Source organism: Choloepus didactylus, chromosome 4, assembly GCF_015220235.1.
Source record: "Choloepus didactylus isolate mChoDid1 chromosome 4, mChoDid1.pri, whole genome shotgun sequence".
Lineage (NCBI taxonomy): Eukaryota > Metazoa > Chordata > Mammalia > Pilosa > Megalonychidae > Choloepus > Choloepus didactylus.
The window spans coordinates 53,741,031-53,759,483 of record NC_051310.1 but is presented as its reverse complement, the minus strand read 5'-3'; the positions used below and the strand labels follow the sequence as shown (position 1 = coordinate 53,759,483).

Genomic DNA, 18,453 nt, shown 5'->3' with positions numbered 1-18,453 from the left:
AGAAAGTTACATAATATAGCAACATTTCTGTGAACTTGTTCCTACTACATCCATCAGAAATTAACAGACCATAGTCATTTCTGGGCATCCCCAGAACGTTAAATAGCTTATCTGTTCTTCTTGGATTATTGTTCCCCTTTCCTTAATTGCTCTCTACTGCTAGTTCCCCTACATTCTACATTATAAACCATTTGTTTTACATTTTTCAAAGTTCACATTAGTGGTAGCATATAATATTTCTCTTTTTGTGCCTGGCTTATTTCGCTCAGCATTATGTCTTCAAGGTTCATCCATGTTGTCATATGTTTCACCAGATCGTTCCTTCTTACTGCCGCGTAGTATTCCATCGTGTGTATATACCACATTTTATTTATCCACTCATCTGTTGAAGGACATTTGGGTTGTTTCCATCTCTTGGCAATTGTGAATAATGCTGCTATGAACATTGGCGTGCAGATATCTGTTCGTGTCACTGCTTTCCGATCTTCCGGGTATATACCGAGAAGTGCAATCGCTGGATCGAATGGTAGCTCTATATCTAGTTTTCTAAGGAACTGCCAGACTAACTTCCAGAGTGGCTGAACCATTATACAGTCCCACCAACAATGAATAAGAGTTCCAATTTCTCCACATCCCCTCCAGCATTTGTAGTTTCCTGTTTGTTTAATGGCAGCCATTCTAACCGGTGTTAGATGGTATCTCATTGTGGTTTTAATTTGCATCTCTCTAATAGCTAGTGAAGCTGAACATTTTTTCATGTGTTTCTTGGCCATTTGTATTTCCTCTTCAGAGAACTGTCTTTTCATATCTTTTGCCCATTTTATAATTGGGCTCTCTGTACTATTGTCATTGAGTTGTAGGATTTCTTTGTATATGCATGATATCAGTCTTTTGTCAGATACATGGTTTCCAAAAATTTTTTCCCATTGAGTTGGCTGCCTCTTTACCTTTTTGAGAAATTCCTTTGAGGTGCAGAAACTTCTAAGCTTGAGGAGTTCCCATTTATCTATTTTCTCTTTTGTTGCTTGTGCTTTGGGTGTAAAGTCTAGGAAGTGGCCTCCTAATACAAGGTCTTGAAGATGTTTTCCTACATTATCTTCTAGGAGTTTTATGGTACTTTCTTTTATACTGAGATCTTTGGTCCATTTTGAGTTAATTTTTGTGTAGGGGGTGAGGTAGGGGTCCTCTTTCATTCTTTTGGATATGGATATCCAACTCTCCCAGCCCCATTTGTTGAAAAGACCATTATGGCTCAGTTCGGTGACTTTGGGGGCCTTATCAAAGATCAGTCGGCCATAGATCTGAGGGTCTATCTCTGAATTCTCAATTCGATTCCATTGATCTATATGTCTATCTTTGTGCCAGTACCATGCTGTTTTGGCAACTGTGGCTTTATAATAAGCTTCAAAGTCAGGGAGTGTAAGTCCTCCCACTTCGTTTTTCTTTTTTAGAGTGTCTTTAGCAATTCGAGGCATCTTCCCTTTCCAAATAAATTTGATAACTAGCTTTTCCAAGTCTGCAAAGAAGGTTGTTGGAATTTTGATTGGGATTGCATTGAATCTGTAGATGAGTTTGGGTAGAATTGACATCTTAATGACATTTAGCCTTCCTATCCATGAACATGGAATATTTTTCCATCTTTTAAGGTCCCCTTCTATTTCTTTTAGTAGAGTCATGTAGTTTTCTTTGTATAGGTCTTTTACATCTTTGGTTAAGTTTATTCCTAGGTACTTGATTTTTTTAGTTGCTATTGAAAATGGTATCTTTTTCTTGAGTGTCTCTTCAGTTTCTTCATTTCTAGCATATAGAAACATTACTGACTTATGTGCATTAATCTTGTATCCCGCTACTTTGCTAAATTTGTTTATTAGCTCTAGTAGGTGTATCGTTGATTTCTCAGGGTTTTCTAGATATAAGATCATATCATCTGCAAACAATGACAGTTTTACTTCTTCTTTTCCAATCTGGATGCCTTTTATTTCTTTGTCTTGCCGGATTACCCTGGCTAGCACTTCCAGCACAATGTTGAATAACAGTGGTGACAGCGGGCATCCTTGTCTTGTTCCTGATCTTAGAGGGAAGGCTTTCAGTCTCTCACCATTGAGTACTATGCTGACTGTGGGTTTTTCATATATGCTCTTTATCATGTTGAGGAAGTTTCCTTCAATTCCTACCTTTTGAAGTGTTTTTATCAAAAAGGGATGTTGGATTTTGTCAAATGCTTTTTCAGCATCTATTGAGATGATCAATTGATTTTTCCCTTTCGAGTTTTTAATGTGTTGTAATACATTGATTGTTTTTCTGATGTTGAACCATCCTTGCATGCCTGGAATGAACCCCACTTGGTCATGGTGTATGATTTTTTTAATGTGTCTTTGGATTCGATTTGCAAGTATTTTGTTGAGGATTTTTGCATCTATATTCATTAGGGAGATTGGCCGGTAGTTTTCCTTTTTTGTAGCATCTTTGCCTGGTTTTGGTATTAGATTGATGTTAGCTTCATAAAATGAGTTAGGTAGTGTTCCATTTTTTTCAATATTTTGAAAGAGTTTGAGTAAGATTGGTGTCAGTTCTTTCTGGAACGTTTGGTAGAATTCTCCTGTGAAGCCATCTGGCCCTGGGCATTTATTTGTGGGAAGATTTTTGATGACTGATTGGATCTCTTTGCTTGTGATGGGTTGGTTGAGGTCTTCTATTTCTTCTCTGGTCAGTCTAGGTTGTTCATATGTTTCCAGGAAATTGTCCATTTCTTCTACATTATCCAGTTTGTTGCCATACAGTTGTTCATAATATCCTCTTATAATTTTTTTAATTTCTTCAGGATCTGCAGTTATGTCACCTTTTTCATTCATTATTTTGTTTATATGGGTCTTCTCTCTTTTTGATTTTGTCAGTCTAGCTAGGGGCTTGTCAATCTTGTTGATCTTCTCAAAGAACCAACTTTTGGTGATATTTATCCTCTCTATTGTTTTTTTGTTCTCTATGTCATTTATTTCTGCTTTAATCCTTGTTATTTCTTTTTTTCTACTTGGTTTAGGATTGGTTTGCTGTTCATTTTCTAGCTTCTTCAGTTGATCCATTAGTTCTTTGATTTTGGCTCTTTCTTCCTTTTTAATATATGCGTTTAGTGCTATAAATTTCCCCCTTAGCACTGCTTTTGCTGCATCCCATAGGTTTTGGTATGTTGTGTTCTCATTTTCATTCGTCTCTATATATTTAGCAATTTCTCTTGCTATTTCTTCTTTAACCCACTGATTGTTTAGGAGTGTGTTGTTTAACCTCCAGGTATTTGTGAATTTTCTAAGTCTCTGATGGTTATTGACTTCTAATTGTATTCCATTGTGGTCAGAGAATGTGCTTTGAATAATTTCAATCTTTTTAAATTTATTGAGGCTTGTTTTATGTCCCAGCATATGATCTATTCTGGAGAAAGTTCCGTGAGCACTAGAAAAGTATGTGTATCCTGGTGATTTGGGATGTAATGTCCTGTAGATGTCTGTTAAATCTAATTCATTTATCAGATTGTTTAGGTTTTCAGTTTCCTTATTGGTCTTCTGTCTGGTTGATCTATCTATGGGAGAGAGTGATGTGTTGAAGTCTCCCACAATTATTGTGGAAACATCAATTGCTTCCTTTAGTTTTGCCAGTGTTTCTTTCATGTATTTTGTGGCACCTTGATTGGGTGCATAGACATTTACGATTGTTATTTCTTCTTGCTGAATTGCCCCTTTTATTAGTATGTAGTGGCCTTCTTTGTCTCTCAAAACATCCCTGCATTTGAAGTCTATTTTATCTGAGATTAATATTGCTACACCTGCTTTCTTTTGGCTGTAGCTTGCATGAAATATTTTTTTCCATCCTTTCACTTTCAGTTTCTTTGTGTCCCTGTGTCTAAGATGAGTCTCTTGTATGCAACATATTGATGGTTCATTTTTTTTGATCCATTCTGCTAATCTATATCTTTTAATTGGGGAGTTTAATCCATTTACATTCAACGTTAAAACCGTGAAGGCATTTCTTGAATCGGCCATCTTATCCTTTGGATTATGTTTGCCATATTTTTCCCTCTCTCTATTAATATCCTTTATTGTACCCATACCGAATCTCTTTAGTACTGAACCTTTCTCCAAGTCTCTCTGTCCTGTCTTTGTTTCTCTGTCTGTAGGGCCCCCTTTAGTATCTCCAGTAGGGCAGGTCTCTTGTTAGCAAATTCTCTCAGCATTTCTTTGTCTGTGAAAAATTTAAGCTCTCCCTCAAATTTGAAGGAGAGCTTTGCTGGATAAAGTATTCTTGGCTGGAAATTCCTCTCACTCAGAATTTTAAATATATCGTGCCACTGCCTTCTTGCCTCCATGGTGGCTGCTGAGTAGTCACTACTTAGTCTTATGCTGTTTCCTTTGTATGTGGTGAATTGCTTTTCTCTTGCTGCTTTCAGAACTTGCTCCTTCTCTTCTATGTTTGACAGTGTGATCAGTATATGTCTCGAAGTGGGTTTTTTTGGATTTATTCTATTTGGAGTTCGCTGAGCATTTATGATTTGTGTATTTATGTTGTTTAGAAGATTTGGGAAGTTTTCCCCAACAATTTCTTTGAATATTCTTCCTAGACCTTTACCCTTTTCTTCCCCTTCTGGGACACCAATGAGTCTTATATTCGGACGTTTCATATTATCTATCATAGCCCTGAGGTCCATTTCGAGTTTTTCAATTTTTTTCCCCATTCTTTCTTTTATGCTTTCATTTTCCATTCTGTCATCTTCCAGGTCACTGATTCGTTGTTCAACTTCCTCTAGTCTTGTACTATGAGTGTCCAGAATCTTTTTAATTTGGTCAACAGTTTCTTTAATTTCCATAAGATCATCCATTTTTTTATTTAGTCTTGCAATGTCTTCTTTATGCTCTTCTAGGGTCTTCTTGATTTCCTTCATATCCCGTACTGTGGTCTAATTGTTCATCTTTAGTTCTTTGAGTAGCTGCTCTAGGTGATGAGTCTCTTCTGGTCTTTTGATTTGGGTGCTTGGGCTTGGGTTATCCATATCGTCTGGTTTTTTCATATGCTTTATAATTTTCTGTTGTTTTTGGCCTCGTGGCATTTGCTGAACTTGATAGGGTTCTTTTAGGGTTTGTAGACCAGTTGAAGTCCTTATCTCTAATTTATCAGATCTATAGCTTCGTGGAGTACACTTTCTCTAACTAACCAGCAGGTGGCGTCCACGAGCCACCTGTTCTCCACAAGCCAGATCTCCCCTGCTTAGCCTTTTTGGTGAGTGGGGGAGTGAGTCTTGTGGGGCCCAATTGGTGTACCAAGCTTGCGTGTGTAGTTGGTGTTGCCTGCCCTGTATGGGGGGCGTGTTTCTGGGCAGTCGGGGAGGGGGGGGTGGCCCTAACAATCAAATCTCCCTGATGATCCTAGAGTTTTAAAGCTGCTGCAATAGTCTAATCCTTCAGTTCAGTCCTGCCACAGTTTGTCTCTGCCACTGACCCACAAGTCTTTGGTATTGGCGTATGGCTCCTGAGACTTGCAAGTGGGCCCCTCTTCCAGGCTGTGCACCCCGGGTCCTCTGTTGAGGGATGACTGTGCTATGTCACAGGTGAGTGCCGTCCCCCCAGGGCAGTTCTGGGCTGCTGGGCTGTGTAGGGAGGCTCCCAGTCTGCTCAAATGATGGCTGAATGGGGCTTTGTTAATTCACACTGCTCCACCTTCCCAGCTCTGGGACATTCAGCTGAGGTTGCAGGGAAGGCTAATGTCCACGCCCAGTTTTGTGGTGTGTGCCTGTTATTTGAAGCACTTCCGTCACACTGGGTTGTCTGGGGCAGCTCTGGGCTATGGGGCTGGCGATGGGCAGGAGTGTTTCCTGTCCACCAGGATGGTGGCTGTGAGCGGACACCCCCCTTTTCTTGGGAAGTTGTGTTGTTTAGTGAATTTTCTCAGCCACTGGATTATTGCCTTTTGTCTCAGAGCTCTCTTAGTTCTGCTCTTGACTTGACGTGCCCAAATTGCAATTCTTTGAAGCTTTCTGTATTGAGCTTCTTAGAGTAATTGTTTTAGAAAAAGCAAAAAGGATTTAAAAAAAAAAAACGGCCCTCCTCAGAGATCTAATGGGTTATTGAAATGCTAATAGACAAAGCAACCAGGGCCATTAAGGAAAGGTGCACAGGGCAGAGAGATCAGCTTTGCTTCGGGATTTGCATATGTGCCTCAAGGCCTGAGCTCCGCCCTTCCCCCCTCTGCATTCACCAGAACTCCAAAAATCCTCCGCTTTTATTTTGGAGTTTTTCGTGTTGTTTTTTTTCTATGCCTGTCTCCTCTCTGCTGCGCTGGCTGCTCTCAGAGTCTCTGGTGTCTGGTCTCAGTCTATCTATGGTTGGAGTTTGAATCAGTAGAATGAGTTTCCGATAAGAGCAGCCACTGCAATTCTCCCTTCTCCTTCCCGGAGCTGACAGCCCCTCCTCCCCCGGGACTGAGCCTGGCAGGGAGGGGCGCGGGTCCCCTGGCCGCAAAAACTTACAGATTTCGCTGATCTCAGCAGTTCCACGTTTTCATGAGTGTTGTATGAAGTATGCTCAAAGACAGATTGCTCTGTGGTGTCCAGTCCACGCAGTTCCTGGCTTTTTACCTACTTTCCTGGAGCTGTTTCTTTGATTTTAACTGTGTCTCTTATAAACAACATATAGTTGAGTTATGCTTTTTTATTCATTTGCCAATCTTTGCCTTTTGATTGGACAATTTAACCTATTTACATTTAAAGTATTAATTACAAGACTTTCTTCTGCCGTTTTGCTCTTTGATTTTTTAAGTTTTTTCCTTTTTGTCTTTCATTTCTTCCTTTACTGCTTATTTTTGTTTTAGTTGATCTTTTTTTTTTTACTTTTTTTAATCTTTTTTTACTGTAAAATATAATATATTTTACATAGAAGTAATAACTTTCCAAGAGCAATTTAACAAGTAGAGAGCAAATTTCTAAGCATATTATAGGTTACAGTTCTACGGTTTCAGTTATTTCCTTATTGTGAAATATACATACAAAAATGTGATAGGTTTCAGAGTACAATTTAACAAGGATGCTCTGGGTTATAGTTCCAACATTTCAGTTCTTTTCCTTCTAACTATTCTAATACCCTAGCAACTAAGAAGAAGAAAATTATATAGAGATTCAGTTCTCATAATCCTTTGTTAAATTCCATCTCATCTGTTGTTACCCCTTCCTTTAGTTTAATCACTTTCCCGATCTTCAGGGTTGTCTAGGCAGTGACCACTGTAACTTGTTCATGTTGAAAAGGCCTGTCAGACTTTATGAGAAAAGGGGACACATCTGGTTGATGTTCTTGTGGAGGCTATTGCTTCTGTAAACCCAGGCTTTTGTGATACTAACCTTCTAAGAGCATCTCTGACACAGTGAATAATTGCAATGTAATGTATGTATTTTCATTATTCATTAAATATAACTTCTTTTCAAGTCCTGTAATAACTTTGAATGTATTTTGCCGTCTAACTTTTTCAAATGTTATTATTTGAAATTAATAAGATAATTTTATACCTTCTAGACTCATTTTATTAGTGCTGCACTGAAGACTAGTAGTTTTCAGCCTGTTAGTATACCCCCTTCCAGAGCGGTGGAAACTTATTCTGTAAAACCAGAACATCCTTATCTTGGTAACAGTAATCTGTCTTCACATAACATGTTCACATCCAAACAAGGTAAAATTATTTAGTTTTCTTTTAGTAAAAATGCCAGCTATGAATTGTGCTATGTAAACTGAAAATGTGTTACCAGTTTGTAGAAGGTTAAGTCTTTGTTTCATAAAAGTAGTTCTCTTTTTAGCTCAAGTCATTCTTAGGTCATTTTGAAACTTATTTAGTCAAATTATGGATCATGTACTATTTTGTGGCTTTAATTAATAACCTTCATAAACTTTCAGATTTTATTCTGTCACACTTATTAGCTTAGTAGAATTTTAGTTATCTAGTATCAGAAATGCTTGTGATAAATCATTATTTCCAAATTCTCTTATAATCTGCAAATTTATTATTTTCCTTGATTCTGTCACTCTTCTGAGCACTATTATAAATAATTTCTGAACAGTCTGTTTTAACAGAATTTTTAAAATCTCTATAATAACAAAGGAATACATAGCTTATTTGTATTAAATCTTTGGAATTTAAAATAAATGTATTTTGAATTACTGATATTTGAATAATGAACGAGAAAAAATCAAGGGCCTAGTTCTTTAATGATACATGGATCCATTTAGAGCAGTATCTCCAACATTTGATTTATTAGAACATTGTTGTATTACAGACATATTAAAGATTCTTTACAGTTGTAAGGTGCTTTATATTTTGCAACAAACAAGTGATACTTAAAAAACTATTGTGGTGTAAGATGAGTCAGTTTTTAAGTAGTAAAGGGAGGAATATAGAAAGGCTTTAATTTACATGCTCAAGATGTCTGGCTTGAGATTGAGAGTGCCAGGGCTAAGGCTAGAACTTAGGTCTTCATACAGACCAGCCAAGTGTTTTCTATAGAAGTGAACACTTGTTTCATACTCAATTTCTGGGAATTATTTGGTCATGGTTTTGTTTTTGTTTTTTTTAGATTTGAATTTTAAAGAGAAAAGATGTCTGTTGGTTATATACTGAGTTTGTTTCTTTGTGTATTTTAGTTGCAGTATCAGAAACAAAAGAAAAGAAAACTTGAGTAAACTAAAAATTCAAGAAATTAAACTATTTTTGTTTTTCTGTGCTTTTTATAATTCTTGGCATACATCATTTTCATATCATTGTAATTGTGGAATAAATATAATTTTATATTGCTTTTATTACTAGTTTACCAAAGTATTTTCCATGTCTTTCATAGTTATCTTCATAATTTTACTTTTTAATGTGTAAAAGATAGTCTATTGAATAAGTATTTCACAGTTTACTTGACCATTATCCTGTTGTTGGATATTTAGGCAGTCTATAAATAATGCTGTAATGAACATCATTGTACATTTAATGTTTCCTTCTTTTAGATTGTTTCCTTTGGATAAATTCCAAACAATAGGATTACTAGGTCAAAGTATATAGAAACTGTAAGACTTCTTAAACTTATTGCCAGATGGTTTTGTCAGTTTTCAGTGCTATGAGCAATGTGTGGCTGTGCCATTTTCACCATGGCTTCAGTATCACTGAACATTACCTTACTGATTTTTTTTTCTATATACTAGTGTAGATGTAAAATGTTCTCATAGTCTGCATATCTTTTTATTTCTAGTGAGGTGAAGTTATTTTTATATACTTGTTAATTTGTGAATCCTATCTAATTTTGGTTTTATCTTTAAAGTAGGTGGAGAGTAACACTCTACAATTTTAATTTTTTTTTTTAAAGTATGTTAAATTCATTATTTTTCTTTATTTTCCATTAAAGCATCTTTAAGAGAGGTTGAAGATATGGGTTTTGATAAACAGAAGTCTCCTTTGGAGACACCAGCACCTCGCAGATTTGCTCCTGTACCTGTTTCAAGGGATGAGAAAATATCAAAGAGAGAAAATCCTATGGAAGAAAAAGAAAACATGGAGATATCAGGTCATAGAGGTAGTAGAGCAATTATAATCAGCACCCACTGGTTTTACTGGACCTATGTCAAGTTAGGAAATGGGCAGATCTCCTTACCCATGCTTTGTAATTCTCTAGTGCCTTGTAGTAACTAAAGTAAAAAAATCTCTATTTTTTTTTAATTTATTGGGCAAATCAGTCTTCTTTAAATCCTTTGTAGAAGGAGTTGGAGGTACACATTTACAATTATTATCCCATATCTCCTACAGGTTATTCCTTAAACCTTTAACGACCAAATTTTGTTATTAATAAAACTAATGCTGAAGGTACGGCAGATAATTTTTTTTTTTCATTTTTAATGAGATTGTTCAGATACCATACAATTATCCAAAGATCCAAAGTGTACAATCACTTGCCCCTGGGTGCCCTCATACAGCTGTGCATCCATCACACTTAATTTTTGTTCAATTTTTAGAAACTTTTCATTACTCCAGACAAGAAATAAAGTGAAAGATGAAAAAAGAAAAAAAAGAAAAGGAAACTCTAATCCTCCCCTATCCCTAACCAACCCCCCTCAATTGTTGACTCGTAGTATTGATATAGTACATTTGTTAGTTTATGAAAAAATGTTGAAATACTACTAACTGTAGTATATAGTTTGTAATAGGTATATAGTTCTTCCCTATATGCCCCTCTATTATTAACTTCTAATTGTATTGTCATACATTTGTTCTGGTTCATGGAAGCGATTTCTAGTATTTGTACAGTTGATCATGGACGTTGCTCACCATAGGATTCAGTTTTATACATTCCCATCTTTTGACCTCCAACTTTCCTTCTGGTGACATATATGACTCTGAGCTTCCCCTTTCCACCTCATTCACATACCATTCGGCGCTGTTAGTTATTCTCACATCTTGCTACCAACAGCCCTGTTCATTTCCAAACATTTAAGTTCATCCTAGTTGAAAATTCTGCTCATACTAAGCAACCACTCCCCATTCTTAAACCTCATCCTATATCTTGGTACCTTATATTTCATGTCTGTGAGTTTACATATTATAATTAATTCCTATCAGTGAGACCCTGCCATAATTGTCCTTATGTGTCTGGCTTATTTCACTCATTATATTGCCCTCGAGGTTTTGTCATCAACCCATTTTTTTTTAGTATGGTTTTGTTCACTCACCATACATTCCATCCCAAGTAAATAATCAGTGGTTCTCTGCATGGTCATACATTTATGTGTTCACCACCTTCACCACTATCTATATAAGGGCATCTACATTTCTTCCACAAGGCAGGAGGGAGAGTCAAAGAAGGTAGAGAGGCAAAAGAAAGAGGAAAAAAAATGACAGCTAGGAAGCAGCAAAAGGAAAAATAACCTTAAATCAAAGTAGAATAAAGAATCAGACAATACCACCGATGTCAAGTGTCTAACATGCCTCCCCTATCCCCCCCTCTTATCTGCATTTACCTTGGTATATCACCTTTGTTACATTAAAGGAAGCATGATACAATGATTCTATTGGTTAAAGTCTGTAGTTTATGCTGATTGCATCCCTCCCCCAATGCATCCCCATTTTTAACACCTTGCAAGGTTGACATTTGCTCGTTCTCCCTTGTAAAACAACATATTTGTACATTTTATCACAATTGGCAGATAATTTTTAAAGCATGTTTCCTTTTATTATTTTTAGGTGTGAATTTTAATATTAAAATTCAGTAATTTAAAATTTATATTAAAATTCATTAATTTAAAATTTATTGCTGTGTTCAGTGGGTGGAAGTGCTAATAATAAATGTATTAATAGAAAATGAGAACTTTCTAAATGATCTGAAATAATATAACCTTAAAATATAGCCTTTCTAACAAAAGTAAGTGAATATAATAAACTATAAGCTTTAATTCTTGGTATTATTTAAATGCATTCGGTCTTGTCTTTGGCACATTTAAAGAGCTTTAAGGAATTTAGTATATACTAAAATCTTTTAAACCAGTATCACCAAAAAAAAAAAAAATAATAATGTGTTCTCACTAAAGATGAAGCTAAAGGGAAGATCCAATTAATAGTTGCTGTGATGAAACAGATAAATTGCTCTTTTACTAATTTTTAAGTTATCTAATTTGCTGGGCTTTGGGATGATGACATTTCTCATTCAGTTTCCTTTTTTCTGTGATAGAAATAAATTCAGGTCCAAACTTTATAAGTACAGTTTTCATGAGAGTTATAAATATTTGGTTTTATTTCATGAGAATATTGGAATTGTGTAGGTAATCATTATAAGAATACAAATATATGAGATATTGTATATAAGAGAAATGAAATTAGTACTTGAAAAATGATTTAGTATTTCTATTATAGGAAATGTAACACTATTGGAACAAATTTTGAATAGCCATGATACTCTGACAAGAAAAAGTGAGTCTTCAGACAAAGCCTCACTGGCTAGAACAAAAATAGGATGGAATCCTGAGAGAAGAGACAGGTAAAAAAAAAAAAAAAGAAAGAAAGCTAGGTTGAGAAGAGCTTTCTATAGGTTTATAAATTTTCTTTAGAAATTTTAATAAATTATAGCTTTGCTGCTTTCAATTATGTTAAATTTAGTTGTATTTTTTGCAGCTAATGTATTTTTCCCCTTAAATAGAGTTATGAAATTAATGTATCTCATTTTCTCAACATGCAGATTATTTATTTCTAGTGAAATGATATCTGAGGTTTCCTTAAAAAATAATCCAATGCAGGGTAGGAAGAAGAGAATTGTGGGTATAGATAATATGAAGATGGCCATGAGTTAATGACTGTTGTAGTTAAATATTGTATACATGGAGGCTCATTATACTGTTCTGTGTGCCTTTCTACATATATATGTTTGACATTTTATGTCATAAAATGTTTTCTAAAAATCAAACCAGTATAGGCCATTACAATTATATTTATAGTAAATGTCATGAAAACTACTGTAAATAAAACTTAAAGAACTTCACTTAGGGTAATTTCATACAGAATCATTGTACAGTTTATCCATTTATATTTAATTAATTACTGATAAGGTAGGATTTATGCCTGTCATTTTGCTATGTTTATATATGTCTTACATCTTTATGACTTTTTTCACTTTATCTGTTCATCCATTACTGCCTTCTTTTGTATTAATATATTCTAATGTGTCATTTTAATTCCCTTGTTCCTTTTACTAAGTTATTTTATTAATAGTTTGTTCCAGGGATTATAAATGACATTTTGACTTAAAACACTCTAGTTCAGATTAATATCAGCTGAATTTCAATATTATGTATAGTTTTGCACCAATATTGCTCCATTCCCTTCCCTTTTCTTTGTGTTATTTTTGTCTTACAAGTTATGTCCTTATATATTATACGCCCATCAACACAGTTTTATAATTTTTGTTTTATACAATTATATTTTAAATCAGATAGGAGAAAAGTGTTACAAACAAAAATACATTTATGCTTTTTATGTTTACCTATTTAGTTAACTTTGCCAGTACTCTTTATTCTTTCACATGGATTCAGGTTACTGTTTAGTGTCCTTTTATTCCAGCCTAAAGGACTCCTTTTACTATTTCTTGTGGGGCAGGTCTGTTATTGAATTCTGTCAATTTTTTTCTGGGAGTATCTTACTTTCTCCTTGGTTTCACAAAGGTAGTTTTGCTGGATATAGAATTCTTGGTTGCTATTCTTTTTCTTTCAGCACTTTGAATATCAGACTATCTTCTGGATACCATGATTTCTGATGAGAAGTCAGCTGTTTTTCTATTACTCCTTTCAAGATTCTCTTGTCATCTTTAGTTTTTGACAGTCTGAATATGTTGTGTCTAAATATGGACCTCTTTGAATTTATGCTACTTGGAGTTTGTTGAGCTTCTTGGATGACTAGACTAATTTTCATTAAATTTGGAAAGTTTTGGGCTATTTCTTCAAATTGTCTTTCTTTCCCCTTCTCTCTTTCTGGGACTGTTTTGTATGTTCATACACTTGATGGTGTCTCCGAGTTCCCTAAGGCTCTGTTCATATTCTTTCATTCTTTTTTTCTTCTGTCCTCATAATTTTTGTTGGAAACTGGACATTTTACATAATCTAGTGTGGCAACTCTGGAAATCAGATTCTTTCCCGTCCCAGGTTTGTTGTTGCTGCTATTGGTTTAGTGACTTACCTGGACTAATTACCTAAAGTCTGTACTCTTTGTCATGTTTAGCCACTGAAGTCTTGCTTGGTTAGCTTATTCAGCTAATGATTAGAAAGAGATTTCCTTTAATACTTTGAACTAATAAGTCTCCCAGTCTTTACCAAGGGCTTGTGTGTGTGTGTATGTGTTGAGGCACACCTTCAGTGGTCTGACAGTTCAAAAGTCTGTCTTAGGAGGACAGAAGAAGATGGCAGCATAGAGAGGAGTGGAAGCTAGTATGTCCCCCTGTAACAACTAATAAACAACCAGGAACAACTAGTAAATAATCTGGAATAACTGCAGGGGGACAAACATGACTGTCCACTCATCATACACCAACCTGAATTGGGAGGAATGCCCGAGATTGCAGCATAAAATCTGTAAGTAAAAACTGTGGACCCAAGCTGGGAGCTCCCTCCTCCCACGTCCTGAACTGCAAAGCCTTAGGACGCTAGAGAGCAGCTCTCTCTGAGCAAGCGAATATAGTTCAGCTGAGCTCCAACTGGGGTTTTAAGTGGACTGCTCAATATGAATCCCCAACAAGCAGACAGAGGCTTTTGGTGATGACTGACCTCGGAGAGCCCGAAGGTAGCCATGGACTGGCCCTGAAGTGGTCTTTCTGTCCCTTCAGCTCAGTGGAGAAAGGCTCAGCCATTTTCAGTTCCCAGCACTCTGACCCAGACAGGGATGGAAATAGCACAGGCAGAGAGACTATTCAAATGTAAATGGCCTCTCCCTAGGGGATGTATCTTCCCTAAGAGGAAAGAGGTAGGGCCCAGCTCTACTACCTGCCGTCCATTCAGAACTTCCCCGAAGCTGGGGGAGAACAGCCACGGGCCACACCTCCTCACACCAGTGTAGAGCTACAGGCTGACAGGTGCCACCTGCTGGGTGGAAAAGCACAGAGACTTGAGGCCTCACAGGGTGTACCAATCTTCTAAGACGCACCCTCAGAGGGACGTGATACTGTTGCCTCCTTCTGAGACCTGAGCCCATTCTGGTCTGGGAAAACCCGATTCAGGTAACCAAGGAAACCAGATGCCTAGACAACAGAAACCTACAGCCTGCACTAAGAAAAACAAAGTTATGGCCCAGTCAAAAGAATAAAGTTAGACTTCAACTGAGATACAGTACAGCTAGTACTAAATCAATTCAAAAAGTTTAGGGAAGATGTAGCAAAAGAGATGAAGCATATAATGACAACGCTGCGCGTACATAAGGCAGAAATCGAAAGTTCGAAGAAACAACTGGCAGAATCTATGGAAATGAAAGGCACAACACAAGAGATGAAAGACTCAATGAAAACACACTACAGCAGATCTCAAGAGGCAGAAGAAAAGACTCAGGAACTGGAGAACAAGGCACCTGAAAGCCTACACACAAAAGAACAGATACAGAAAAGAATGGAGAAACACGAGCAACGTCTCCGGGAACTTAAGGACAAAACGAAATGCAAGAATGTACATGTCATTGGTGTCCCAGAAGGAGAAGAGAAGGGAAAAGGGGCAGAAGCAGTAATAGAGGGAATAATCAATGAAAATTTCCCATCACTTATGAAAGACGTAAAAGTACAGATCCAAGAAGCGCAGCGTACTCCAAACAGAATAGATCCGAATAGGCCTACACCAAGACACTTAATAATCAGATTATCAAACGTCAAAGACAAAGAGAGAATCCTGAAAGCAGCAAGAGAAAAGCGATCCATCACATACAAAAGAAGCTTGATAAGACTGTATGCAGATTTCTCAGTAGAAAGCATGGAGGCAAGAAGGAAGTGGTGTGATATATTTAAGATACTGAAAGAGAAAAACCAACAACCAAGAATCCTATATCCAGCAAAACTGTCCTTCAAATATGTGGGAGAGCTTAAAATATTCTCTGACAAACAATGACAGAGTTTGTGAACAAGATACCCGCTCTACGGGAAACACTAAAGGAAACACTGCAGACAGAAAGGAAAAGACAGGAGTGAGAGGTTTGGAAAACAGTTTTGGGAGATAGTAACATAGCAATGTAAGTACATTGAACAAAGATGACTGTGAGCGTGGCTGAAAGAGGAAGGTTAGGACCATGTGGGACACCAGAACAAAAAACGAAAGATAAAGACTGGGACTGTATAACTCAGTGAAACATAGGGTGCTCAATGATTGTAATAAAAGGTACAAATATGTTTTTACATGAGGTAGAACAAATGAATGTCAGCATTGCAAGGTGTTAAAAATAGGGTGGGATTGGGGGGAAAATACAATCATTGCAAAGTAGTGACTATAACAGAAAAAAAAAAGTCTGTCTTAGCTTTTGCTTCCTCCTTGCACAGAGAATCAATATCAGCTAGACAATGAGAGGTTAGGGTCTTCACAGTCTTTCCTGGGCATGCATACAGCCCCCTGCATGCATATGACCTTTTAGATCCCCCGGAATATGTCCAAGCTATGAACATCTCAATTCCCAGATTTTTAAAGCTTTTTGCCCAGTCTCTTTGTTGCCTCAACTGGTATCCCCATCATAGGCAGCTGGTTATTTTTGACAGATGCCCTGGGGATAGGGTTTCTCACTGAGGTGGCTGTGAGTCTAGTGAAATCAAGACAAACCCTGTAAATGGGACATTCAGGGAAGCTCCAAACCCATTCTGCCCTCTTTGGTGGCTTGCAGAGCTGTTGGTTTTATAGCTACTGTGGTTATGAGACTCCAGTTTTCATTGCCACCGCAGAGCTGGTGAAAGGGAGATGGGAATGGGTCAAGTTAAAAATGCCATAAAGCTTGCTGTTTTTACTATGTCAGCTATTTTTTTTTCTTGAATAAATACTCCTTGAATTGTTCCAAGTCTTTAACTTCTGGAGTTCTAAAAAAGTTTGTTTTGACAGTTTTTGTCAGTAGTGTTGCTTTTATAGAGGAGATTTTTGGAGAGTCTTATTCTACCATTCTGGAAGTGTTTCTAAACATTAGCTTCCTGAAAGTAAAACCTTTTTTGGCTCTTTTCCTGCTAGGTCTAAACCTGTCTATTCAGATTAACTTTGTCTTGGAATTTTTCTATGTTTTATATTTTGATCATGTAAATGAATATTCCATTGTACAATTGAATAGGATAGCATGTAGTAAAACATAACTAAGCATGTATCAAATACTAAATAAAATGCTTATTTAATTTGTGACAATTTAGGAAACTTTTTTTTTTTTAATCTTCTATAGCATTGACACTCTACCTTCTCAAACATTTCCTTCCTATGAAGAGCTAGAAAAAGCTAAAGTGACTATGCAGAAATCTGATGATGTTCTTCATGATATTGGCCAAAAAAAGAAAGAAACAAATGGCATGCTCCAGGTATACTGGGAACAGGAAATTAAAATTGATGATTAGTAAAGCTAAAAATTATGAAGGAATAAAAAGGTTATGAATACATAAAGCAGGGGTAACAATAAAGGCCAGAGCCCTGAAAAAGACATGTCAGCCAAGTCTGTTCTCTTTAGAAAGCTTTCCAGCAGCCTTCTCCTAGTGACTTCTACTAATGGCTCCTTGGCCAAGACTGACAACGGCCCCCTCTAGCTTTCTACACTTTCTTTGGAGAGGAAGAAAGGGGGAAAGGAGAAATAAATAGACCTCATTAGCCAGTCCACCATCTCTTCATATCTACCCAGCACTAACTTGCTCCTAATTTTTTTAAGCTTCATTCACCAGGTATAGCCTTTATTGACCACTGGACTACCTAGCAATGCTGTGTATTTCCCAGCTCTATTCCATCTAACACTCTTTATTAGTATTTCTAAATGGGAAGAAACCTTAATTGCCAAGTATTCTTCTGTGAATCTTCAGTTTCACAAATATAGTTGCTAGAATACATTGGCATAGCATATTGCCCCAACAATAGTAATGGCTTTTATTTGGATTAAATAATCAGTAGTTTACATGGTAACTTTTTTGCCTTTTTTTTTTTAAGCCAAAAGAATGTTTGATTATGTCAAGGCTTGCTGATCTTCCACAGACTTCAGTTAAGCTTCAGACAACCAAAACAAGATCTATATTGAGAGATGCTGAGAAGATTTTGAGAGGAGTACAAAATAATAAAAAAGTACTTGAAGAAAACTTGGAAGCTATTATTCGCGCCAAGGATGGAGCTGCTGTGTATTCATTTATCAATGCTCTGTCTACCAACAGGTAACATAGAATGTTGGCATCCCAAGGTTATTTTATGAAGTTGCCAGTTATAAAGACTTTCTTAATTTTTTTTTTCTCATCACTTCATTTTGTTCAATGCATTTTAATGCTTAGAAAAGAGTCTGTATTGTTGTTGAAGGTATGGAACTTAAAAAGTTGGAATTTGGATATATACATAGTGGTACTACTTTTTACTGATGGAAATTTTCCTTTTAATATTTTTTTTTCTCTTTGCTTTATGTCTTTTGGAGTTCACATGTGCTTTTCAAACATTTATCCTTCAGCTATTAGAAGAAGACTAATAATATTAGTTTTTCCTTTTTAGATTGGAGGATTTAGGGCTGAACGGTAGACTCAAAGCTAAATAAGCTGAATCTGATCAAGATCTTGATTTCAGGACATTAATTGCTAAATTTTAAGAAAATTCCTTTTTTTCTTTTTTAGAGAGATGTCAGAGAAGATTCGGATCAGAAAGACAGTAGATGAGTGGATTAAAACTATTTCTGCTGAAATTCAGGTATGTCTGTTAAAAACTGGGAATTAAGTGAATTCTCAGAAGAAAGCATTGATTC

At 36.3% G+C, this 18,453-nt stretch overlaps 1 protein-coding gene across 5 annotated transcripts in view; it reads left to right on the top strand.

Annotated features, from left to right (window-relative positions):
• The window catches only part of KIAA0586 (KIAA0586 ortholog), a 168,758-nt gene that overhangs the window by 25,658 nt on the left and 124,647 nt on the right, over positions 1-18,453 (top strand). For 4 of the 5 annotated variants that reach the window (XM_037832619.1, XM_037832617.1, XM_037832615.1 and 1 more), the window contains exons 7-12: positions 7,545-7,698; positions 9,410-9,577; positions 11,905-12,028; positions 16,918-17,050; positions 17,664-17,881; positions 18,326-18,398. In XM_037832619.1, coding sequence (XP_037688547.1) covers positions 7,545-7,698; positions 9,410-9,577; positions 11,905-12,028; positions 16,918-17,050; positions 17,664-17,881; positions 18,326-18,398 — 870 coding nt within the window. The remainder of the gene's footprint in view (positions 1-7,544; positions 7,699-9,409; positions 9,578-11,904; positions 12,029-16,917; positions 17,051-17,663; positions 17,882-18,325; positions 18,399-18,453) is intronic. The other variant, XM_037832616.1, reaches the window with a different exon arrangement.